The sequence below is a fragment of the Peromyscus maniculatus genome, chromosome 12, assembly GCF_049852395.1.
Source record: "Peromyscus maniculatus bairdii isolate BWxNUB_F1_BW_parent chromosome 12, HU_Pman_BW_mat_3.1, whole genome shotgun sequence".
NCBI classification, from domain to species: Eukaryota; Metazoa; Chordata; class Mammalia; order Rodentia; family Cricetidae; genus Peromyscus; species Peromyscus maniculatus.
Genome location: NC_134863.1, coordinates 12,341,570 through 12,368,909, shown reverse-complemented (window position 1 = coordinate 12,368,909; position 27,340 = coordinate 12,341,570). Strand labels below are relative to the sequence as shown.

General features: G+C 42.8%; 2 protein-coding genes across 2 annotated transcripts in view; both read right to left on the bottom strand.

Annotated features, from left to right (window-relative positions):
* LOC143268226 (uncharacterized) overlaps window positions 1-7,789 on the bottom strand; it is a 63,364-nt gene extending 55,575 nt beyond the window's left edge. The window contains exons 1-3 of the mRNA XM_076549372.1: window positions 6,277-7,789; window positions 3,378-3,448; window positions 2,686-2,710 (exon numbers count right to left, since the gene is read on the bottom strand). Coding sequence (XP_076405487.1) covers window positions 2,686-2,710; window positions 3,378-3,448; window positions 6,277-6,397 — 217 coding nt within the window. The 5' untranslated portion in view covers window positions 6,398-7,789. The remainder of the gene's footprint in view (window positions 1-2,685; window positions 2,711-3,377; window positions 3,449-6,276) is intronic.
* Window positions 7,727-25,973, bottom strand: LOC143268229 (uncharacterized). The gene is made up of 9 exons (XM_076549374.1): window positions 25,836-25,973; window positions 23,527-23,597; window positions 20,470-20,494; window positions 16,824-16,946; window positions 13,537-13,607; window positions 12,845-12,869; window positions 11,359-11,472; window positions 8,457-8,527; window positions 7,727-7,789 (listed from the first exon to the last, which is right to left on the bottom strand). The coding sequence occupies exons 1-9, from the start codon at window positions 25,855-25,857 to the stop codon at window positions 7,727-7,729; spliced, it is 585 nt and encodes a 194-aa protein (XP_076405489.1). The 5' UTR covers window positions 25,858-25,973.
* Between the last annotated feature and the right edge of the window lie 1,367 nt (window positions 25,974-27,340).

Below are 27,340 nucleotides of genomic sequence, written 5' to 3'. Positions count from 1 at the left end.
AAACAATTCAATTAGACAAGAATGACTGAATCCTGAGCAAGTGTTTAGTGTGCTACACAACAGTGACCAGTGGTTGTTTAATTTCATTCTTTTCTTATCCGGGATATTTCACAGCTCATGCAGGACATATGGTATCACTTTAAGTAGGTTCAGAAGGTAAGCAGCTGTGTATTCCTCTAACTTTTTAACCTTGGGTACCATGTTAGGCATATCCATGATGCTCTGATCAAAGTCCCTGCCAGATATAAGCAAAGAGATAGATGCTGTGCCTTTGATCCCTGACTCCAATTATGTATTTCTTCCAAAATAAGTTGTAGAAGGTCTCTGAATTAGTAAACACAGCCTTTCTCCAACATCTTCATCCTACCAGGTACCTCTCAGCAAGTGACTCTGATCATCAAGGACCCACACTGAGAGGTGACTTATGCTTGTGCCTTCTGTGATGACTCAGAATCTAAGTTATTCTAAATGAAATTGTCACATGAACGTTAGACCAAAAAAAAAAAACAGTTCCTTTAAATTGGCCAACCCTGTATAAACCCTCAACATGAACCGACAAGAAAAGGGGTCTAGTGCTTCATGGTGTAACTACTCTCGAGGTGCCAAGAGATAAGAGGAAGGCAGTGGCTGCACAAGGCATGGCAGTGCGTCTTATCTGCTCACTGTTCCCTCATCGTTTTTAATAAAATATGTGATTCTTTGAGAATTCCATAAAATGTATTTTGATCATATTCATCTCCACTCATCACCCTAACTCTCTTGATTCCATTCATATCTCTCCACTCCTTACCAGCTCTGTGCTCTTTTAGTCTCCCTAAGTAATTCACCAAGTTCAATTTGTGCTAATCACATACATATATATGGGCATGTGGCCAACCTCTGCAATTCAGTCAACCTGTTACTGGCAGAGTCAGCTTCTATACACTCTCCTTCCATCAACAGATCTTCTATTTCAGTTTATTATTTTTGTTTTTTCATTGATTATTTGTTATGTTTTGTTGATGAAAAAGGCCTCTAACCCAGGCTGGCCTAAAATTCACTATTTAGAAAAGGCTGGTCTTGAACTTATGACTTTCTTGAATCTACCACTCTAAATCAAAGATTACAGACTGTGTAATCCTGGGTACATTACATTGAGTACTTGGGATGAAACTCGGGTTTTTAGACACGATAGGCATGTACTAAGCCAATCACCATAAGAGCGCCACTTAACACATCAGCTCACTGGTGAGAGCCCGAGCATGTAGACACCACCAATGTGGATAGAATGATGCCCAGTGGCACTCTTCCCTGCTGCCTGTGTAAATGCACCAAGAGCAAAAATGGAATAGGCAACATGGAGTCTAACTACCCATGACAGGAAGTAGCCTTACTGCTCACTGTCCAGCTCTCCTTTACAAGTATATTGTTGGTTGCTCGCATAGGACCCATATAAGATCAAAGAGGTCAACAGTGTGGTTTGTAGGGAAGAGAGGTTCAAAAACCTTTCTCACCCCTAACTAAGAAGCTATTGGTAATTTATGGCTTCTGTGTGAGGGATGGAGAGATTAATTAAAGGTGTTGTCCCTGTAGCATTATCCCAGGTTTAGTGGATGCCCCTACATGTTTGCATATATGTTTAACATAAAATGGACTAGCAAGTTATTTTTTAAGGATAAAATTTGGAAAAATGTAAAAAGGGAGAGGATCTATGAACAGTAAGAGTTATAAGGGATGAATAAGATGAAATACGGTGCATAAATATATCAAAATTAATAAAATTATAATAATTAAAAAAATAAAATTTAAATGAATTGCTGGATTGATGATGCAGCACAGATCATTAAATGAATGATGACTGGAAATCTTAGTGCACACTGTCCTTAAATTTTGTGGCTCTTTGTGCCCATGCCAATATTGTCTAATCTGTTAATGCTTTTCTCCAAAACTTACAGGAATACATCAGATCTAAGATAAATCGACTTTGAACTATTCATCCCACTCTCCCCTGTACTTTAATTGTGGGCTTTGTCATCTTAAAAGGAGCACTGTGCTCCTCTACCATTCAAAGCAGTGACTGTCTGCTGCATGCCGAGTGACACTTCCTAGGACTTCCAACCACCACAGCCGTCACTGCAGTGTTTGGGATCCCGATCGATCTGCCTTACTGCAGGCAGATGTAAGAAGACAGAGCTCTCCACAGGGATTACTGTGCCCTTGATGAGGTAAGAAGTGGCTCTTAAGATGCACAGCTAAGGAGCCTCATCACTACCTCTTGAGTTCTAGTTAACTCATTTATGAAGGAACACAAGCATGTAACTGACCCTGCATATCTGAGATGAGGTTTGAATACATTTTTGTAGTTACCTTGTATTCTGATTTTCAATGTACACATCTGTAACTGGAAATTGGGTTGTGAAAAAGGCATCCTACTTTTGGGGGGAAAACAGATTTAAACAAGAATCGAAGTACAATACCCTCAAATAACAAAGGATTACTATTGAACACAAGAACCATAGAAATATCCATGATTACTTACTTGTTGTGGCCCTTGCCTTCAAAAGAAACTAAGAAAAAAAATTTAACACAACAATTCTCAAATCATTAATATGTTACATCACAGTGGTGTATCACACAAAATACAACCAGTGTTTTCACAATTCCTACCTCAGGTGTGTCTTAGGAAAATGATCCCACAATACATACCACATTTATGTCTTATAGTCATCACCTGCAATCAATAGGAAAGAAAATATTTAATGTCATGATCATGCTGAGCAATGTCTACAAAGCTGTTTTGCCCACTAACATCGTGTGACTGAAATCAGGACAGAGAAGAGTAGTAACAAAGAGACTATATTAATGGGTACATTATTCGATGATGTCACAGAGATCTGGGACTCTGTCCTTTGTGATACAAACTAGTACTGGGCATACTTTTTCTTATTCAGTGGCAGATCAGGTAAACCTATCTGGCCTATAGAGGGTTGCAAAACTTACATCACATACCATCTATAAAAACTTTTATATTACACTAAGGTATTTTTTGTTTCTAGACTATGGTTTACAAATAACTTGAGTATATGGTTGGAAGCTTAGTGTGTCCAGCTTGAGGATGTTCAGAGGATCTTTCAACCATGAGGACTGGTGTAAACTAGAGGCCCCCACCTTGGTGGGATCACTCATACAGCAGGACACAAAGTTGTGCCACATTGTGATGTATGCTGTCTTGATCAGGACCAAGTTGGTACAGTTCCATTCCCTCCTCTTCCTAAATAAGCTCTCTAATATCCGTGATGACTCAGATCAGTTTAATGAATGAAATGTGATACCCACTGAAGCACAAGGGGACCACCGAGGTAACCTTTCTACCTCAGAGAAATGAAAGTCCCTCTTACCCTCACAGTCGTCACTGGTCGGTGTTGCTTGTAGTGGGGTGAGGCCGCACTGGTGGTAGGTTCAGGGGACACTAGGGGAAAGGAAGCGACTCTCAGCTCACGGGACTTAGTATTATTACAGGGCATCTTTGCTTGATGTGAGTAAAAGCAACTGGACTTGGAACATCTTATTAAACCTAATGAACAATATGGTTGGGTTGTTGCAGGACTGTCTTCCAGGAAGAGAAATAAAGGCAGAGAGTAGCTCTGGAGAGAAATGAGGAGCAGATTTTTTTTGTTTGTAGGGAATGGTAATCTCAATCAGTGAAAAAGCATCTATTATGTGGTGTAATGATGAAATGAATCATTCAAAAATTTCTTTTTATACGTATTCTGTTTGAGAGGCTCAACAGCTGGCAGTGAATCCAGCAGAAGTGACGCTTCTGTACCTGGTTCTCTCAGTCAACCATGTAGGTTCCAGGCTCAAAGTATTGATCTCAGTCTTTACAGCAAGTGCCTTTACTGCTAAGATCTCACTGGTCCCCTATAACAAATCTTATGATAAAAACCACAGAGTACAATCAGTCCCTGAGATGACTTTCAGGGTAGGGCAATGGCTACTCTCTTCAGCTTCAGGTGAAGTTTTTACCTATGTACCTGTAGTACAGGTCTGATCCACACTTTTATTAGAGACTCAACTGCCTTTCCAGGCATGTTTTTCTGAAAAGGGTCTTTTCTGCTCTCTACCAATGATCTTTTCAGTCTCATGAGCTTTGTGAGAAACTGACATTTAGTGATTACAGAAAGACCTAGAACACCCAGGACTGAGAATAAGGACATGTCTGGGACTTAGGACCCATTGCATGGACAATGTGTTGCAGTACGGAGAACCCACAATAAGGTAACACAAAGAAGGAACCACATAAGCTTCTGTGGCAATTATGAAAGAGAAGTGGCTGGGGAAGGAGAGGGGCAGGAAATCATAAGAAGAGAGACAGAAAGGGAGTGAGTAGAAGAGGAATCCTGTTTCTCTGTCACACACAGCTCAGAAGCAGGCACTACACACTGAATCCACAGTTATAGTCTATGATAGAGAGCAAAAAAAAAATCTGTAGAATGAGAGAATCCTAGAGGAGCAGACATAGTTCTGATTAGCCTGGGCTGTGAGTCTACTGAAGAAGTGACAGGGAAGCCACTTAGAGAAGAGAGACTCCTTAGAGCATAATCTCATGTCCCCAGGAAAGAAGAGACAGGTCAGACCACGCCAAAGTGGGAGACTCAAGTACTGACAGCGTAAGAAACAGACACACATTATGGTGCATAGAGAACTGATCCTCTCCTGTCCATACAATTTATTCTGAGAAACATGGGCAGTATTTTAGGGAAGCTCACAAACTCAGTCTCTGCATATTGGAGGCTGAGGCAAGGATGCCTCTAAGAGCACCAAAGATCATCCAGAGGGCAGATCCTTTCTCCCTATGTCATCCATTAATTTAAAGGATCAAAGAAGGATATCACCCTATAACCCTCCTTGACTCAAATTACACAGAATGCCAGTTAAAGTTAAGGAACATAGACTGCTTAGAGCTAATGACACACATGAGGCTTCTATTTATCAGGACATCGCTAAGGTAAGAATGAGGCTAGTGTTGCTAGAGAAGCCTGCTAACTACTCAGCAGTCTGCGATGTCCTACAAGGAGGGACTAAATGGTCCACAGAGGACCTAGTAGGCACTACTACCAATGTCCCCAGGGAGCCGGGAAAAGGATCTGCTCATTCTTTACCACCAGGACCATTTTGTAAGTACTTCAAATGTATATTTGAATGCCCAGGAGTAGGTTGTCCCTCACCAGAGACTGGCTTTATCATAGATTGAAACCCCAAACTGATCACCACTGTTTATGGGCATGGTGATGGCAAATCTCAGGAGTCAACTGATAGCTCAGGGCTCTGGTGATGCCTCTATGGCATTACCTTGACAAGGTTAACTGAGGTAGCAAATGGTTCAGCTGTTAGTACATTACTTCTGGACTGAGATCCATGACTGTAGAAGGAGAAGGTGAGCTGAGCATAAAGAAACACTCCTTTTCTCTATTTCTGTTGCACTGGACCTCTGCCTCAGGCTCCTGTATCTATGATTTCTCAGCAAATATGCACACCATACTCATGGTATCATGGGAAAACAAGCACTCCTTCTTTGGCATGTTTGGGTCATAGTATTTTATCACACAAACTGGGAAAGAACCTTATGCGCAAATTCCATGGAGAGCTAATAAGTACAATGACAGGCTTGGACACTTGGTAGTGGTAAATGGGGATAAGCGCTAAGTGTTGAAAGACTGCCTTCAAATGACAGAGATGAACCCAAGAATATTACCCCTGACAAGGCTACCATGATGCCTTTGAAAAGGAAGAACACAGAAACCTCCTTCCATGACCTTGTCTCTGTTCTTTCCCATAAGCATAGGGTGTGACACACTACTCCAGAGACCCACTCCCCTTAGGTCAGACTAGAAATGCTGTTATCTGTTTCAAATTTTGTGCTCACTCTTGACAATTTTGACAATGACCATGTCAATCTTGAGCTTGTTTACATTCAGTTCATCTACATCACCGGTATGTGGGAGAAAGTAACAGAGAGGTTGCCTCACCTATTCCTGCCTACACCAGGTGAAGGGACAGTGACAGAGACAAGATTGAGTTCACCTTTCCTCTGTTTCTTGTTACTCAATGTTTGCAAAAGGTGAATTTACATTACATTCTTAAATCGTGTGGTTGAATTTCAGCTGAGGAACTATGCAAGTCAACATTATCTACACAGGAAACTATGGTAATATCATCACCTTTCCCTCCTATCATACAATGATGATCCACAACTACCATATGTCACTCAATGAGATTAGTGCATTTCAACAGTACCTTCTCTTTCAGTAGATGGTACATGGCCAGAAGTGTCTGCCAGGACTTCCGGTACTTCAGCATCCTTGGGGGATATTTTCCCTTTCCCAAAGAGTCTTCTTTTAATTCTGCAAACTGGCATGCATTAACAGTAGAAACAGTTATGTCAGTTTCATGGCAGAAAATAGAGGAAACCAGTCTGTTTTAGTACACTCCATGGCATGCCCATTCTCCAGGCACCATCATCAGAGTCACAGTGGTGTTTCAGGAGCATCACTGAGTGCACTGCACACTCCAGCATGCACCGCATTGGTGGTGTAGGCAAGTCCTAAATTCATGGCAGTGTGACAGTGTGTTTGTTTCCTTGCTGAATACATGTACCTAATGAGTGCTCACCTTCAAATCACAGGCACTGACCAACCCTGAGAGGAAAAACACATGGAGCAGAGTGTACCCAACCTTTAAAGATGTATTCCCACTGGATATGGAGTGCACTGCTTTCATAACAGTTCTCTGTAGGCAGAGGAGGTGAAGCTCTGTGATTTCTAGGCCAGTATGGTACATAAGTAGGTAGTTCCAGTATAGATAAGGACAAACTGTGAGTCCCTGAAACCCGCCCCCAAAAGCAATATATTCTCAGAGAATGAGGTAGCACACATCAACCTCCAGGTGGTGACTGCAGTTCTCAGTGCACATGTCCTTAAATTGTGTTCCTCTTTGGGCCCATGCTTCTGTTGTCTACTCTGTTCATGCTATTCTCCAGATCCCAGAGAAACCCATTTTAGAAATATCCATCCTACTCCTCTGTATATTTTATTTAATTGTGAGACTCTGTCATCTTAAAAGGAGCACTGTGCTCCTCTACCATTCAAAGCAGTGACTGTCTGCTGCATGCTGAGTGACATTTCCTAGGACTTCCAACCACCACAGCCGTCACTGCAGTGTTTGGGATCCCTATCGATCTGCCTTACTGCACACAGATGTAAGAGGACAGAGCTCTCCACGGGGATTACTGTGCCCTTGATGAGGTAAGAAGTGGCTCTTAAGATGCACAGCTAAGGAGCCTCATCACTACCTCTTGAGTTCTAGTTAACTCATTTATGAAGGAACACAAGCATGTAACTGACCCTGCATATCTGAGATGAGGTTTGAACACATTTTTGTAGTTACCTTGTATTCTGATTTTCAATTTACACATCTGTAACTGGAAATTGGGTTGTGAAAAAGGCATCCTACTTTTGGGGGGAAAACAGATTTAAACAAGAATTGAAGTACAATACCCTCAAATAACAAAAGATTTCTTTTGAACACAAGAACCATAGAAATATCCATGATTACTTACTTGCTGTGGCCCTTGCCTTTAAAAGAAACTAAGAAAAAAAATTTAACACAACAATTCTCAAATCATTAATATGTTACATCACAGTGGTGTATCACACAAAATACAACCAGTGTTTTCACAATTCCTACCTCAGTTGTGTCTTAGGAAAATGATCCCACAATACATACCACATCTATGTTTTTTGGTCTTCGCCTGCAATCAATAGGAAAGAAAATATTTAATGTCATGATCATGCTGAGCAATGTCTACAAAGCTGTTTTGCCCACTAACATCGTGTGACTGAAATCAGGACAGAGAAGAGTAGTAACAAAGAGACTATATTAATGGGTACATTATTCGATGATGTCACAGAGATCTGGGACTCTGTCCTTTGTGATACAAACTAGTACTGGGCATACTTTTTCTTATTCAGTGGCAGATCAGGTAAACCTATCTGGCCTATAGAGGGTTGCAAAACTTACATCACATACCATCTATAAAAACTTTTATATTACACTAAGGTATTTTTTGTTTCTAGACTATGGTTTACAAATAACTTGAGTATATGGTTGGAAGCTTAGTGTGTCCAGCTTGAGGATGTTCAGAGGATCTTTCAACCATGAGGACTGGTGTAAACTAGAGGCCCCCACCTTGGTGGGATCACTCATACAGCAGGACACAAAGTTGTGCCACATTGTGATGTATGCTGTCTTGATCAGGACCAAGTTGGTACAGTTCCATTCCCTCCTCTTCCTAAATAAGCTCTCTAATATCCGTGATGACTCAGATCAGTTTAATGAATGAAATGTGATACCCACTGAAGCACAAGGGGACTACTGAGGTAACCTTTCTACCTCAGAGAAAGGAAAGGCCCTCTTACCCTCACAGTCTTCACTCGTCGATGTTTCTTGTAGCGGGGTGAGGCCGCACTGGTGGTAGGTTCAGGGGACACTAGGGGAAAGGAAGCGACTCTCAGCTCACGGGACTTAGTATTATTACAGGGCATCTTTGCTTGATGTGAGTAAAAGCAACTGGACTTGGAACATCTTATTAAACCTAATGAACAATATGGTTGGGTTGTTGCAGGACTGTCTTCCAGGAAGAGAAATAAAGGCAGAGAGTAGCTCTGGAGAGAAATGAGGAGCAGATTTTTTTTTTGTTTGTAGGAAATGGTAATCTCAAGCAGTGTAAAAGAATCCATTATGTGGTGTAATGATTAAGGGAATCATTCAAAAATTTCTTTTTATATGTATTCTGTTTGAGAGGCTCAACAGCTGGCAGTGCATCCAGCAGAAGTAACCCTTCTGTACCTGGTTCTCTCAGTCAACCATGTAGGTTCCAGGCTCAAAGTATTGATCTCAGTCTTTACAGCAAGTGCCTTTACTGCTAAGATCTCACTGGTCCCCTATAACAAATCTTATGATAAAAACCACAGAGTACAATCAGTCCCTGAGATGACTTTCAGGGTAGGGCAATGGCTACTCTCTTCAGCTTCAGGTGAAGTTTTTACCTATGTACCTGTAGTACAGGTCTGATCCACACTTTTATTAGAGACTCAACTGACTTTCCAGGCATGTTTTTCTGAAAAGGGTCTTTTCTGCTCTCTACCAGTGATCTTTTCAGTCTCATGAGCTTTGTGAGAAACTGACATTTAATGATTACAGAAAGACCTAGAACACCCGGGACTGAGAATAAGGACATGTCTGGGACTTAGGACCCATTGCATGGACAATGTGTTGCAGTACGGAGAACCCACAATAAGGTAACACAAAGAAGGAACGACATAAGCTTCTGTGGCAATTATTAAAGAGAAGTGGCTGGGGAAGGAGAGGGGCAGGAGATCATAAGAAGAGAGACAGAAAGGGAGTGACTAGAAGAGGAATCCTGTTTCTCTGTCACACACAGCTCAGAAGCAGGCACTACACACTGAATCCACAGTTATAGTCTATGATAGAGAGCAAAAAAAAAAAAATCTGCAGAATGAGAGAATCCTAGAGGAGCAGACATAGTTCTGATTAGCCTGGGCTGTGAGTCTACTGAAAAAGTGACAGGGAAGCCACTTAGAGAAGAGAGGCTCCTTAGAGCATAATCTCATGTCCCCAGGAAAGAAGAGACAGGTCAGACCACGCCAAAGTGGGAGACTCAAGTACTGACAGCGTAAGAAACAGACACACATTATGGTGCATAGAGAACTGATCCTCTCCTGTCCATACAATTTATTCTGAGAAACATGGGCTGTATTTTAGGGAAGCTCACAAACTCAGTCTCTGCATATTGGAGGCTGAGGCAAGGATGCCTCTAAGAGCACCAAAGATCATCCAGAGGGCAGATCCTTTCTCCCTATGTCATCCATTAATTTAAAGGATCAAAGAAGGATATCACCCTATAACCCTCCTTGACTCAAATTACACAGAATGCCAGTTAAAGTTAAGGAACATAGACTGCTTAGAGCTAATGACACACATGAGGCTTCTATTTACCAGGACATCGCTAAGGTAAGAATGAGGCTAGTGTTGCTAGAGAAGCCTGCTAACTACTTAGCAGTCTGTGATGTCCTACAAGGAGGGACTAAATGGTCCACAGAGGACCTAGTACGTACTACTACCAATGTCCCCAGGGAGCCGGGAACAGGATCTGCTCATTCTTTACCACCAGGACCATTTTGTAAGTACTTCAAATGTATATTTGAATGCCCAGGAGTAGGTTGTCCCTCACCAGAGACTGGCTTTATCATAGATTGAAACCCCAAACTGATCACCACTGTTTATGGGCATGGTGATGGCAAATCTCAGGAGTCAACTGATAGCTCAGGGCTCTGGTGATGCCTCTATGGCATTATCTTGACAAGGTTAACTGAGGTAGCAAATGGTTCAGCTGTTAGTACATTACTTCTGGACTGAGATCCATGACTGTAGAAGGAGAAGGTGAGCTGAGCATAAAGAAACAATCCTTTTCTCTATTTCTGTTGCACTGGACCTCTGCCTCAGGCTCCTGTATCTATGATTTCTCAGCAAATATGCACACCATACTCATGGTATCATGGGAAAACAAGCACTCCTTCTTTGGCATGTTTGGGTCATAGTATTTTATCACACAAACTGGGAAAGAACCTTATGCACAGATTCCATGGAGAGCTACTAAGTACAATGACAGGCTTGGACACTTGGTAGTGGTAAATGGGGATAAGCACTAAGTGTTGAAAGACTGCCTTCAAATGACAGAGATGAACCCAAGAATATTACCCCTGACAAGGCTACCATGATGCCTTTGAAAAGGAAGAACACAGAAACCTCCTTCCATGACCTTGCCTCTGTTCTTTCTCATAAGCATAGGGTGTGACACACTACTCCAGAGACCCACTCCCCTTTGGTCAGACTAGAAATGCTGTTATCTGTTTCAAATTTTGTGCTCACTCTTGACAATTTTGACAATGACCATGTCAATCTTGAGCTTGTTTACATTCAGTTCATCTACATCACCGGTATGTGGGAGAAAGTAACAGAGAGGTTGCCTCACCTGTTCCTGCCTACACCAGGTGAAGGGACAGTGACAGAGACAAGATTGAGTTCACCTTTCTTCTGTTTCTTGTTACTCAATGTTTGCAAAAGGTGAATTTACATTACATTCTTAAATCGTGTGGTTGAATTTCAGCTGAGGAACTATGCAAGTCAACATTATCTACACAGGAAACTATGGTTATATCATCCTTTCCCTCCTATCATACAATGATGATCCACAACTACCATATGTCACCCAATGAGATTAGTGCATTTCAACAGTACCTTCTCTTTCAGTAGATGGTACATGGCCGGAAGTGTCTGCCTGGACTTCCGGTACTTCAGCATCCTTGGGGGATATTTTCCCTTTCCCAAAGAGTCTTCTTTTAATTCTGGAAACTGGCATGCATTAACAGTAGAGACAGTTATGTCAGTTTCATGGCAGAAAATAGAGGAAACCAGTCTGTTTTAGTATACTCCATGGCATGCCCATTCTCCAGGCACCATCATCAGAGTCACAGTGGTGTTTCAGGAGCATCACTGAGTGCACTGCACACTCCAGCATGCACCGCATTGGTGGTGTAGGCAAGTCCTAAATTCATGGCAGTGTGACAGTGTGTGTGTTTCCTTGCTGAATACATGTACCTAATGAGTGCTCACCTTCAAATCACAGGCACTGACCAACCCTGAGAGGAAAAACACATGGAGCAGAGTGTACCCAACCTTTAAAGATGTATTCCCACTGGATATGGAGTGCACTGCTTTCATAACAGTTCTCTGTAGGCAGAGGAGGTGAAGCTCTGTGATTTCTAGGCCAGTATGGTACATAAGTAGGTAGTTCCAGTATAGATAAGGACAAACTGTGAGTCCCTGAAACCCGCCCCCAAAAGCAATATATTCTCAGAGAATGAGGTAGCACACATCAACCTCCAGGTGGTGACTGCAGTTCTCAGTGCACATGTACTTAAATTGTGTTCCTCTTTGGGCCCATGCTTCTGTTGTCTACTCTGTTCATGCTATTCTCCAGATCCCAGAGAAACCCATTTTAGAAATATCCATCCTACTCCTCTGTATATTTTATTTAATTGTGAGACTCTGTCATCTTAAAAGGAGCACTGTGCTCCTCTACCATTCAAAGCAGTGACTGTCTGTTGCATGCTGAGTGACATTTCCTAGGACTTCCAACCACCACAGCCGTCACTGCAGTGTTTGGGATCCCTATCGATCTGCCTTACTGCAGACAGATGTAAGAGGACAGAGCTCTCCACGGGGATTACTGTGCCCTTGATGAGGTAAGAAGTGGCTCTTAAGATGCACATCTATGGAGCCTCATCACTACCTCTTGAGTTCTAGTTAACTCATTTATGAAGGAACACAAGCATGTAACTGACCCTGCATATCTGAGATGAGGTTTGAACACATTTTTGTAGTTACCTTGTATTCTGATTTTCAATTTACACATCAGTAACTGGAAATTAGGTTGTGAAAAAGGCATCCTACTTTTGGGGGGAAAACAGATTTAAACAAGAATTGAAGTACAATACCCTCAAATAACAAAAGATTTCTTTTGAACACAAGAACCATAGAAATATCCATGATTACTTACTTGCTGTGGCCCTTGCCTTCAAAAGAAACTAAGAGAAAAATTAACACAACAATTCTCATATCATTAATATCTTACATCACAGTGGTGTATCACACAAAATACAACCAGTGTTTTCACAATTCCTACCTCAGTTTTGTCTTAGGAAAATGATCCCACAATACATACCACATCTATGTTTTTTGGTCTTCGCCTGCAATCAATAGGAAAGAAAATATTTAATGTCATGATCATGCTGAGCAATGTCTACAAAGCTGTTTTGCCCACTAACATCGTGTGACTGAAATCAGGACAGAGAAGAGTAGTAACAAAGAGACTATATTAATGGGTACATTATTCGATGATGTCACAGAGATCTGGGACTCTGTCCTTTGTGATACAAACTAGTACTGGGCATACTTTTTCTTATTCAGTGGCAGATCAGGTAAACCTATCTGGCCTATAGAGGGTTGCAAAACTTACATCACATACCATCTATAAAAACTTTTATGTTTCACTAAGGTATTTTTTGTTTCTAGACTATGGTTTACAAATAACTTGAGTATATGGTTGGAAGCTTAGTGTGTCCAGCTTGAGGATGTTCAGAGGATCTTTCAACCATGAGGACTGGTGTAAACTAGAGGCCCCCACCTTGGTGGGAGCACTCATACAGCAGGACACAAAGTTGTGCCACATTGTGATGTATGCTGTCTTGATCAGGACCAAGTTGGTACAGTTCCATTCCCTCCTCTTCCTAAATAAGCTCTCTAATATCCGTGATGACTCAGATCAGTTTAATGAATGAAATGTGATACCCACTGAAGCACAAGGGGACCACCGAGGTAACCTTTCTACCTCAGAGAAAGGAAAGGCCCTCTTACCCTCACAGTCTTCACTCGTCGATGTTTCTTGTAGCGGGGTGAGGCCGCACTGGTGGTAGGTTCAGGGGACACTAGGGGAAAGGAAGCGACTCTCAGCTCACAGGACTTAGTATTATTACAGGGCATCTTTGCTTGATGTGGATAAAACTGCATGGATTTAGTACATGGGTCTAAATATCATCAGACTTTTCTGTCCCCTCAGCAACACCTAAACATTCAGCAGTTGTTTTTGAAATAATTGCGTCCGAGGCTTTATAGTATTTACAAATGCTTGGCCGGTAGCTTAGGCTTATTAATAACTTGATCTTTCACTTATATTAACCCATATCTTATCTATAGTTAGCCACGTGGTGTGGTACCTTTTATCCCTACAGTATTCTCATCTTGCTTCCTCTGGGTCTCGCTGGGGACTCCTGACTCTGCCCTTCCTCTTCCCTGCATTCTCAGTTTGGTCACCCTGCCTGGCTACTGGCCAATTAGCCTTTTATTAAATCAATTCAAGTGACAAATCTTTACAGTGTACAAGAGGATTCTTCCATGGCAACTAAATCTAATGGAAAATATGGTTGGGTTGTCACTGGACTGTCTTCCAGGAAGACAAATTAAGGCCCCGTACAGGTCTGGAGAGAAATGAGGAACAGATATATTTTCCTTTCTATGAAATCTGAATCTTAAGCAGTGTGAAAGAATAGTTGTATCATGTAAGGATTAAATAAATCTTTCAAAAAATTTCTTTTTACATTTATTATATTTGGGATGCTCAACAGCTGGCAGTGCATCCAGCAGAAGTGACCCTTCTGCACCTGGTTCTCTCAGTCAACCATGAAGGTTCCAGGCTCAAATTATTGATCTCAGTCTTTACCACATGTGCTTTTACTGCTACACACTCAAGAACCACAGAAAAGTAACCTTATGATAAAAATCACAGAGTTCAATCAGTCTCTGAGATGATTTGAACGCAGGATAGCTGCTACTCTCATCAACCTCAGCTGGCCATCAGGAGACTTTTATCTATATACATGTAATAAAGGTCTGATCCACACCCTTTCTAGAGAGTCAACTGACTTTCCAGACATATTTTTCTGAAAAAGGTTCTTTTCTGTTCTCTCCACTGATCTTTTCAATCTCATGAGCTTTGTGAGACAATAAATGATTACAGAAAGACCTGGAACACCCAGGACAAGATGAGAACATGTGTGGGAATTAGTCCACATTGCCTGGACAACGTGTTCCAGTACACAAAATAACCAATAAAGTAACTGGAAAAATGGACCACATAGGCCTCCAAGGTTTTCCAGACCAAGAAACATGGCAATAATGAAAGGGAAGTGGCTGGAGCGAGGGAGAGGGTGGCAAGAGGTAACAAGAACGGAGATGAAAGTCGGGGGGGCTAGAGGAGAATCTTGTCTCTCTGTCACACACAGGTCAGAAGAGGACAGTATGCATTGAACCTACAGATATAGTGCACAATAGGAAGTTAAAAAAAAACTGCAGACTGAGAGAATCCAAGGGATGCAGACGTAGTTCTGATGGGCCTGGGCTGTGAGCCTACTGAAGTAGAAAAAGTAAAGCCACGTAGAGAAGAGAGACTCCTTAGAGCATAAACTCATGTCCCCAGGAAAGAAGAGACAGGTCAGACCACGCCAAGAGTGAGAGACTCGAGTAGTGACAGCACAGGGGACAGGCACCTCCTGCAGGTGTCTGGAGAGCTGACCCCCTCGGGTGTATAACCTGTATTATGAGGAACATGGGCAATATTTTAGGAAAACTCACAAACACAGTCTCTGCATATTGGAGGCTGAAGCAAGGATGTCTCTAAAAGCACCAAAGATCACCCAAAGGGCAGACCCTTTCTCATCCATTAAGTCAAAGGTTCCATGATAGATATCAGCCTGAAATCTCCCTTGACTGAAATCACCTAGCATGGCACTTAAAGTCAAGGAACATAGACTGGTAAAAGCTAAAGACATATATGAGGTCTTTACTTGTCAGGACATTGCCAGTGTTGCAATGAGGCCATACAACAGAAGCCTGCTAGCTATTTAGCTGTCTAATCTTTGGTTGTCCTTTGAAGATGGACTAAATGATCAACAGAAGACCAAGAAAGCACTACTACAAATGTCCCAGGGGACCCAGGGACAGGATCTGCTCATTCAGTATCACCAGGACCACTTGGTAAGAAATTTATACACACATTTGAATGCACAGGGGCAAGTTGTCTCTCACCAGAGAGACTGGCTTTATCATAGACTGGAACCCCAAACTGTTTATGGGCATGGTGATGGCAAATATCAGGAGTCAACTGATAGGTCAGGGCTCTGGTGATGCCTCTATGGCATTATCTTGACAAGGTTAACTGAGGTAGCAAATGGTTCAGCTGTTAGTACATTACTCCTGGACTGAGATCCATGACTGTAGAAGGAGAAGGTGAGCTGAGCATAAAGAAACACTCTTTTTCTCTATTTCTGTTGCACTGGACCTCTGCCTCAGGCTCCTGTATCTATGGTTGCTCAGCAAATATGCACACCATACTCATAGTATCATGGGAAAACAAGCACTCCTTCTTTGGCATGTTTGGGTCATAGTATTTTATCACACAAACTGGGAAAGAACCTTATGCACAAATTCCATGGAGAGCTACTAAGTACAATGACAGGCTTGGACACTTGGTAGTGGTAAATGGGGATAAGCGCTAAGTGTTGAAAGACTGCCTTCAAATGACAGAGATGAACCCAAGAATATTACCCCTGACAAGGCTACCATGATGCCTTTGAAAAGGAAGAACACAGAAACCTCCTTCCATGACCTTGCCTCTGTTCTTTCCCATAAGCATAGGGTGTGACACACTACTCCAGAGACCCACTCCCCTTTGGTCAGACTAGAAATGCTGTTATCTGTTTCAAATTTTGTGCTCACTCTTGACAATTTTGACAATGACCATGCCAATCTTGAGCTTGTTTACATTCAGTTCATCTACATCACCGGTATGTGGGAGAAAGTAACAGAGAGGTTGCCTCACCTGTTCCTGCCTACACCAGGTGAAGGGACAGTGACAGAGACAAGATTGAGTTCACCTTTCCTCTGTTTCTTATTACTCAATGTTTGCAAAAGGTGAATTTACATTACATTCTTAAATCGTGTGGTTGAATTTCAGCTGAGGAACTATGCAAGTCAACATTATCTACACAGGAAACTATGGTAATATCATCACCTTTCCCTCCTATCATACAATGATGATCCACAACTACCATATGTCACCCAATGAGATTAATGCATTTCAACAGTACCTTCTCTTTCAGTAGATGGTACATGGCCAGAAGTGTCTGCCTGGACTTCCGGTACTTCAGCCTTCTCAGAAGCAACCATGTGTTGCTGTTGATGGTTCTTTTCCAATAGATTGTATTCTGGGACTGCATTAACAGTAGAGACAGTTATGTCAGTTTCATGGCAGAAAATAGAGGAAACCAGTCTGTTTTAGTACACTCCATGGCATGCCCATTCTCCAGGCACCATCATCAGCGTCACAGTGGTGTTTCAGGAGGATCACTGAGTGCACTGCACACTCCAGCATGCACTGCATTGGTGGTGTAGGCAAGTCTAAATTCATGTCAATGTGGTGTTGTTAAAAGAAGAGCAACATGACTGTATTAAGTTTGCTTTTACCTGATAAACAGTGTCCATGTCTCTCTTGGAGTCCCATAAATATGGTAAACTTTATAAACTCCCTCCTTTCTGAGTAGTGTTTACTAGGGTGCTATATACTGTGAAACTTCTCAGTGCAAAACATATGAATAAACATACATACATACATATATATATATATATCCATCCACATACACACACATGCATGCATACATGCATGTACACACACACACACACACACACACACACACACACACACACACACAGCTTGACCTCAAATAAATGTATATATACTACCGAATTACTCTGTGGTATTTGTTATTGTCAGAACAGTCAGCTACATTTGAGTGAATCCAGGTAGCATGAGGTTGTGTTGGTTACTCATGCAACCAACGGTAGAGAATGTATTTATTTTCACTGTTTACCTTCACTGTTTACATGAGAAACTATAGAAGGGCCCTAGCTTAGCAGAAATATATGATCTTCCTCCAATATTTTCAACCTGCCTAGTGCCTATCAGTTAGTGATTCTCTAGATAGTGGACCACATTGAGAGGTAAGCAAAGCTTCCATATTTTCTAGAGATGCTCAGATTCAAAGTCACTCAGAGCCAAGTTGTCACATGATGGTTGGGATGAGTAGGAACTTCCCTTCCACTAGCCAGGCCTGGATATGTCCTCATCACGAACTGACAAGAACAGTAGCCAGGTGCATTGGTAATATAATAAACAGTGCCTGTACACGTCATTTTCTAGGTGACATCCTCATTGACCATCTGTACAGTCTTTATTAATTCTGGCTAAGATAGGGGTAATGACTGCAGGAGCATCGAGAACGCACTATACCTGTTCATGCCTTTCTCACCAAAGTCCTATCTTCTCTATATTGCCGTTTAATTTTTCCAGAAGAGATCTGTGTTCTAGTCTAGCCTGAAATTTCTACAGCAAAGAACGAACTTATGTCTCTCTTTCTTCCACTTCTCAAGGACAAGGACTAATAAGATTGAGACATCCTGGGCACATTTTGAGCAGAATTAGGAGTCAAACTCTGGGTTTAATTAGCAAACTGCGCGTGGTTATGCTAATCATGCACTGAGGCAACTGGGCCACAAGCTCCAGCCCATATTAGCATACTAGCTTTTCTTAATACAAACTACCATATAACAAAGTACTGAAAATGTAAACACACTGTGCATAAAATACTTTTGAAATGATGTTACTGAGCCATATACTCTTCATTGCTGAATATATATGTGTGTGTGTGTGTGTGTGTGTGTGTGTGTGTGTGTGTGTGTGTGTACACATATATGAGTGGTCACACTGAAAACATGAGGACCAATCACCACTGAGAAGAAAACTCCTGGAGCATAATAGAGTGCACCCCATTTTTAAATATATAATCTCACTGAGTGTGGTAGTGAACTCCTTGTGTAACAGTTCTCTGTAGTCACAGGCAGGCAGAACTGTGTGATATCCAAGTCAGAAGGGTATATATGTAGCTAGTTCCAGGAGAGCCATGGATACATAGTGAGATCCTGTCTCAAAAACAAAACACTATGTTGTCCAAAAAGTCCGACATCACAGATCAACATCCAGGTGGAGACTAGAGTTCTTAGTGGACACTGTGCCTAAATTGTGTTGCTTTTTGTGTCCATACTAATATTGTTAAACACCTTAAAGTTTTTCAGGTTTTACTGGAAGGAGCCCACGAAGTCTAGCACACATCCATCCTATCTCAATGTAGTGGTAAGCAAAGAATCTGTGAACTACACCACAACATGGGCTGTTTTCTTCCACACTTGCTAAATGTGTGCAGGCAGGGTATTAAATGCAGTCGTTGCACTGCATATGTGAAGATCCTCGTCACTTATTCTGGGCGTTGGTGTATTCATCTGCTTAGGAAAACACATATCAACTCACTACATATGGCTGTGGTGAGCTTTAAACACATTGTTATAGGTAAATCATGAATACTATTTTTTTCTCAAGGAATTTACAATTTTAATATAAACCAGCTGGCTCATTTCCAGTTACATTTTTTTTAATTTTATTTTTCTTTATTAAGAAATTTTCTACTCACTCCTCATGCTATCCACAGACCCCCCTCCTCCCTCCTCCCATCCCCAACCCTCTTTCCCAAGCCACCCCGCATCCCCCAAATCAAGGTCTCCCATGGGGAGTCAGCAGAGCCCAGCTCACTGAGCCTAGGCAGGTCCAAGCCCCTTCCCACTGCACCAAGGCTGTGCAAGGTGTCACACCACAGGCACCGGATTCCCAGAAGCCTGCCCATGTACCAGGGACAGATCCCGATCCCACTGCCTGGGTGCCCCCCAAACAGTTTGAGCCAAACAACTGTCTTCCATGTCCAGAGGGCCTAGTCCAATCCCATGGGAGCTCCACAGCCACCAGTCCACAGTTCATGTGTTCCCACTACTGTGGTCCATTATCTCTGCACGTCCTCTCATCATGATCACAATGTCCCTCACCTGCAGTATCTCTCCTCTCTCTCATCAATTGGATTCCCGGAGCTCAGCCTGGTGCCTGGCCGTGGATCTCTGTATCTGCCTCCATCAGCCACTGGACAGAGGCTCTATGATGACAGCTAGGTTATTTGCTAGGCTGGTCACTAGAGTAGACCGGTCCAGGCACCCTCTGGACCACTGCCAGCAGAACAAGGTGGGGTCAACCTTGTGGACTCCTGAGAGTCTCCCCAGCACCCTGCCTCTTCCTGTTTCCATGATGTCCTCATCTATCATGGTATCTTCCTCCCTGCCCTCCCACTCTGTCCCTGTTCCAGCTTGACCCTCCCATTTCCCTATGTTCTCATCCCCCACTCCTAAAAAAATTGTATTTTGTTTACTCAATCAACATAGATGGAGTAAACAAAATACAGTTTTTAAAAAAAAGTCTCCCAGAACAAGAATGGAGCCTGTGCTAGACCCTCCACAGTTGTCTTATGGCCAGCTGGCATGGGGGCTCAGGTCCTTAATTTCTTTTTCACAACAGTTTTCCTGAAAATTGGGTTCAATGACATGGACATCTGTCTAGATAAAATAAGTTTAAACATAGCCTGGTGCACAAAATCCCAAACTAAGGAGGTCACAGCTAGACGTAGCAACTGTAGACACATGACTATGATTTATTACTTGAGGTATCACTTTTTTTTCTAAATCAAACTCCCAACTGTCAATTGATGAATGTGTTTTGCTTACTGTGGTACACTAGACAAAAGACAACCAGTATTCACACAATTCACATCTAAAACATGTCTTCAGTGACTCTGGAATACATACCACATCCGTCTTTTCCTGGGTCCACCTGCAAAACACAGTAAAGAAAACACTTTGAGACTCAGATTATGGTGAGTTCTGTTTGTACAACACTTTGGCTCACGTGTTTGCTGGGCATTATTACACCAAGGATTGCCAAGCCCTTGGGTGGAAGATTCTGGATTAGTATGTCGTATGATACTGACAGAATATCTCAGGACGTCTTCTTTGTGACAAACACTAGTCTGTTTTTCACTTTTGCTGACTAGAGGCCACATCAGGTGTGTTTCGCCTCCACTGATGGTCAGCTAAGGTATATCACGACATGACAGAGCAACTCTATATCTGGTTACTATGATTTGTTTGTTTGTTTGTTTGTTTGTTTGTTTGAAACAAGAATTAACCTTTATTGAGCACTTATTATGTGCCAGGACAGATTAATATCTTTTTACTTAATATTTTAAGGCAATTAAGTAAATATTGTTATTGCTACTTTATTGAGGAAGGCAATGTAGACACAGAAAGGATACGTTTGCCAAAAGTCACAGAGCCAAGAACTCCCAGTTTTTCCAGACAGGAGGCTTGAAGCTCAGAGCTCAGGTTGTCATACCACCGGCTTCCTTTGTAGAGTCCCTCTGTGGCCCATGGGTTGGAATTCCTGGTCAGTGGCCACTCCCCCCCCCTACATGACCGAGCATGTACTGCCAAAATGATTAGTCATTCCAAGGCTTTATGGCCTATGTAATCCATGCGCTGCATTAGGCAATCTATGCGCATACGTGGCATAGCTACATATGCCCTCGGGCAGGGGAATCCATAAAAAGCTAGTCACAGGGGCCGGGTGGTGGTGGTGGTGGTGGTGGTGGTGGTGGTGCACACCTTTAATCCCAGCACTCGGGAGGCAGAGGCAGGCGGATCTCTGTGAGTTCAAGGCCAGCATGGACTACCAAGTGAGTTCCAGGAAAGGTACAAAGCTACACAGAGAAACCCTGTCTCGAAAAACCAAAAAAAAAAAAAAAAAAAAAAAAAAACGAAAGCTAGTCACAGCGTCCTGTCCCCTTCTTCTCCTCCCCCCGTCCCCACAGATCTTCCATAGGTCCAAGCACATTCTCTTCTGTCCCTCCTTCCCTAATAAACTCTGAGAGTGGGTTTCGTGGTGCCTCGAACCTTTTCTCGCTCGGTAACAGTGCCGATTAATGAATAACATCGTGCCGCCACATAAAAGCCAACACCACGTGCTCTTTTGCTCTCCCCAAAAACTGCCGCCGCCGCCGCCGCCGCCGCCGCCGCCGCCGCCGCCGCCGCCGCCGCCGCCGCCGCCGCCTGGTTCTCCCGCGCCCGCCGCCGGGGTTTGCTTTCGAGGGCGCTAGTTCAAAGGCGGCCTCAGCTTCCCACGGGTCTCCCGGAGACAGCATATTCCCTGCCTGGTCCAGGGCGTCCGATTCGCAAGGCCACGCCTTGTTCTGATGCCTCGGGAGTCCCTCTCTCTCTTCCGGGCCCACAGTCCAGGATGCCAGCGGCGGCATCTTAGAAAAAAGACCTTAGCGTCCAAAAACCGGGCAGGGCGTGAGGAGAGCGAGGCCGGGGTTTTCGGACACAGCAGGGGCTGACGTGGCAGGGCTGGGGTCTCCCCATCGCCACAACAGGTTTCTCTCCGCTGCCCGCGTCCGTCCGGCTGCGCGCCTCGCGAGCAAACGCCCCGGGCTCCGCCTTTGACTTTCCCGGGCAGAGACACCCCTGCGGCCCGGCCCGGTGACTCTCCCGCGCCTCCCTGCACGGCCGCCCTCTGCGCTTGCGCAGACCGTAGCTCGGGTGCCCCGGGAGGGCCGCGCCCGCCCGCCCGCGCCCAGGCTTCCCGCGGTTTTTCACAAGCTGGAAGCGTGGCTGGCTGCGTGGTGCCTCTCCTCTCTCCTGGCGGCAGCTGAGCGGGGGCGAGGTTGACTTGAGGACTCCGGTCTGCACATGGTGTTGGCAGGGGCTTCCAGAAGGGGAAATACCGTTTTGTTGACCCAAAGTGGCCCCGGGGCTGGCCGGGGGCGGGGGTGTTGGAAGAGGACGTGAATTCTGACTGGAAAATGTCCCCCCTCTCTTCAAGGAGGGCCCCAAACAGGCCCCGTCCGGCCTCCTCTCGAGGCCAGGATCTTAGGGAAGGGTGTGTCCATGAGTTGGGTAGGACCCCCTTACACACGCGTACACACACACACACACACACGCACGCACGCACGCACGCACCCCAGTCGAGGCCGAGGGTTTCGTGGTCCCCGAGGATAACGTGCACTTCCATGTGTTTGAGTCAGGCATACTGGTCTACACCTGTAGCTCCCGCACTTGGGTGGTAGAAACGCAGGAGACCAGCAGTGTGAGGCAAGTCTGGGTTGTATGAGACCCAGTCCTACATGCCATAGTTTTAGGATATTTAAGGTATTCAGAATTGTAATCGCCCTTATTTAAGACCTCATAGGCTTAGGATGAGTTGGTGTTTCTGTGTTGAGAAAAAAATAGCCCCATCTCTGTTGTGATTTCTAGAGTGGTACAAAAATATCTAAGTTTCCTGTATTCTACTGATTATTATGATTACTATATTACTACTATGCCCTTTTATGAGGCACTCTAATAATGTACGTGCATCCCATGACTTAGAGTTCTGAGCAACTGGACACCCTATACTGGGGCATATGAAGCTTCCACAACATTGATCTTTGGGGAACAATCAAATTTAACCTAAACCAGAGGCTCTAGAAGTCATAAAAGCGGGAGACCCTTACGTGAACATTCAAGTCTACATGGATGATATGCCTATCAACTTCCAAGTGAAATTTACATACTTTTGTCAAAAGCGGAACACCATGCTCCCAAAGACATCCTGTCCCCTTGACTCAAAATCAATACCTGACATAAGCATGTGTGGGTGTTCTATGCAATCACTAATCTGGTCAAATTCTGTTTTCCCTTCTTCCTAAATATACTATTTAACACCCATGATAACCTAACCAACTTTATTTTTCAAGTGTGAGAGCCACCAAAACCTAAGGGAAGAATCATTAAAGCAGCTTTTCACTCTTTCATAAAGAAACTGTTTACCTTTGTCAAAGAACTGGGGGACTTCTGTACATCAGTTGAAGATGGTGTTGCAACTTGATGTTCAGGTGTAACTAGAGGGACAGAAAAATAACTGTCAGTTCATGGTACCATTTACCCACCCAAGCATCTTTACTTGACATGGATAAAAGTGCATGGCATCAGTACATGTGATTAGACTTAGTTAAGCGACTACTGGACTGTTTTTCCTAATGGCAAATGTAGGCAAAGATTAAAAAAATAATAATAAACAGGGGTTTTTTTTCCTGCTTTCTAGAGAATAGGAATCTAAAGCAATGTGAGAGTCTGTGTTTCAATATGTAACTACTGAATGCATGTTTTAAAAAGCTTTTATACATTTATTCAGTGTGGGAGGGAGCACATCAGAAGACAACCTTTGGTGGCCAAGTCTCTCCTTCCATTAGGTGAATTCTGGGGACAGAATCAAAACATCAGGTCTGGTGACAAGCACTGATACTTACTGAGCCATCTCACTCTCTCCATTAAAATAAATCTCACAATTAAACAACATATCACCATCAATTCCTGAGATCATTTTGAAGCCCAGAAGAACTAACAATCCCTTCAGCATATCTCACAAACATATTTCAACCTCCATCAATTGATACATTCTGATTCTGCATTCACCACAAAGAACATAGAATTTTAGCCTTGATAACATATACATTTTACTGGGGAAGTGAATTTAGTATGAGGCATATGGTGTAACTGTATTGATCCTTCATCCTTTGACATACAACAATAATTTACTGAAGAGTGGAAAGCAATAATAAGCATATTGTGTCTTGTTTCTCCTTCTAGTCTTTTCTTACTATTCTATGAACCTTTGTATTCATGTGTTTTGTGGCATCCAATTTAAAACCAGCAGTGATGGGGAAGAATGATTGTCTGGATCCTGTTGATCATTCAAGTCCTTTAACACAGTTCTACATGAGAGTTGCTTCAAGGGTGATGCATACTCTAAAAACTGGGTAGATATTCTGGGTACTTATGTGTCACTCTTTCAGGGTGTATAGCTCACAAGGTCTCTGTACTTCTAAGGGCCACATTTGTATTGCCATTAGACACCAATCAAAGATCTCCCCATTTGTAATTGTCTTTAGGCCAGGGGTAAAGGTGAGTGTCCCAACCCTAAGTATCTGTGAACTGATGAGAAGTACTGGTACTTCCTTATAATGACTAGGATGAAATGTGACACTGATGTAACAATACCTGTCATGGGCTATGTCATAAAGTAGATAGTACCTAGGACTTCTACAGACTTGCAGATATCCTCACATGTGTTTAGAGACTCAGGATAGTGGGCAATATGTCTGGGTTCACATCTTGGCTCTTCTACTTAAGCATATTCTCTCTCTCTCTCTCTCTCTCTCTCTCTCTCTCTCTCTCTCTCTCCCTCCCTCCCTCTCCCTCCCTCTCCCTCTCTCTCCCTCTCTCTCCCTCTCTCCACTCTCTCCCTCCCTCCCCTCCCCTCCCCTCCCCTTCTCTCTCTCTCTCTCTCTCTCTCTCTCTCTCTCTCTCTCTCTCTCTCTTTCTCTCTCTCTCTCTGTTGTGTTATTCCACCCTGGGAATTCACATAGTCAATAAAGAAGAACATGTGTCTATGCTGTTGCTGAGTCATTTAATGAATATAACCCAAGCAGTGTCAACACTTGGGAAGGTTAGATATTGTAAAATATCCTGCTATCCAAAGTCCTGAATTTTAAATTCCCAGGTCACTGTTCTTCAATGGCATATGACTGATAGTCCTAAAGACCTACATTTCAAATTTACCAATCTCTATTGAAAAGAGGTATAGATTTTTAAATGATTCCTATGTTGACCTAAGTATACAATCAATCAAATGTCCATGCCTAAAAATAGCCAGCATTGTTCTCTAGAATATTCTAGCTACTTTACCATGGTCAGTGTATACCTGTTTAATGAAATGAACCCCAGAATTCTTGATGGATTAACATTACATATTAAAATGTCTAGTATTATAAGATCATTGAAAACATACAATCTTAATTAACAGCTCTTCACAAATATGAACATCTCTATATTTAGGTTTTGAACAATTCATGAAGACAGCTATAGCTCTGAAAGAGGTCTTCTATTCACAACCCTGGAGCAGTTCTGGGGAGCTAGCCTCTTCTGGACTGTATTTCAAAGTATTTCATAGAGAATAGAATATACATAATACATAATAAAACATAATTCTAACAACACAGAAGTTATAAATATTTAAAGATATTTTGAGAAACATTAACCAGTCTAATTGAAGTATTCAATGGCTAGTAATGTCATACCTCGACTACAGCAGTTCCCCATTATACTCTAATTCCAAAACAATATCTCTGTATCTATAAGCGTGTATATTGGAGGCAAGTCGCAATATATACTGGCACTCTGCACTGCGGTGCGAACATATCTAAGTACATGTCAGCAGCATGTCATAGAACGTTCATTGTGAACTCATCATACTGTGACACCCAACAGCTGCTATCTAGGCAAGTCAGCTCATATAAGTCCAAGACTACAGCCTGGGTTATTTTAAATGCCACTGTACTTTACTTCATGATGGCCAACTACAAAGTAAATGTTTTCCCTACACACACACACACACACACACACACACACACACACACACACACACAAACACACACACAACTTGCCCTCAAGGAAATGGATGCACTACAGAATTTCTCTGTGGTGTCTATTAAATGGCAGAAGAGTGAGCAACATGTGTGAACTCAGGTAGCATGAGGTTTGTGTTGGTTACTCATGTAACTAACAGTAGAGAATGTATTTATTTTCACTGTTTACCTTCACTGTTTACCTGAGAAACTATAGAAGGGCCCTAGCTTAGCAGAAATATATGATCTTCCTCCAATATTTTCAACCTGCCTAGTGCCTATCAGTTAGTGATTCTCTGGTTAGAGGACCACACTGAGAGGTGAACAAGGCTTCCATATTTTCTAGAGATGCTCAGATTCAAAGTCACTCAGAGCCAAGTTGTCACATGATGGTTGGGATGAGTAGGAACTTCCCTTCCACGAGCCAGGCCTGGATATGTCCTCATTACGAATTGACAAGAACAGTAGCCAGGTGCATTGGTAATATAATAAACAGTGCCTGTACACGTCATTTTCTAGGTGACATCCTCATTGACCATGTGTACAGTCTTTATTAATTCTGGCTAAGATAGGGGTAATGACTACAGGAGCTATGGTGATATTTTATTTGTACTGAAGTGTGATTTTATTTGTATGTTTAAATAAAGTTGCCTGGGGGTCAGAGCTAATAGCAAGCCATAGCAGAAGCTGGGTGGTGGTGGCACACACCTTTAATCCTGATCACATGACAGGCAGATCTCTGTGTGTTCAGGAATACAGCCAGCATGGAGACACATGCCTTTAATCTCAATACCAACCATAGAGACCTAGAGGTCTGTATAGACTGGCAGTGACGAGGGGGTCATGTGGTTGGGTTTACAACCAATAAGAAGGCAGAACAGAAAGTCAATAAAAAGACAGACACACAGGAAGTAGGCCTCTTTCTGAGGGGAAGGACAGCAGCGGCAAGAAGGTTAAGAAGGTGGTTTTAAGTCTCAGCTCTTAGCTACTGCTCTGACCTCTTGGGCTTTTGACTCTGCATTTGGCTCTGTGTTTCTTATTTAATAAGACTGTTACATCTACAACAGTGCCTATACACATCGTTTTCTAGGTGGCATCCTCATTGATCATCTGTACAGCCTTTATTAACTCTGGCTAAGATAGGGGTAATGACTACAGGAGCATCGAGAACGCACTAT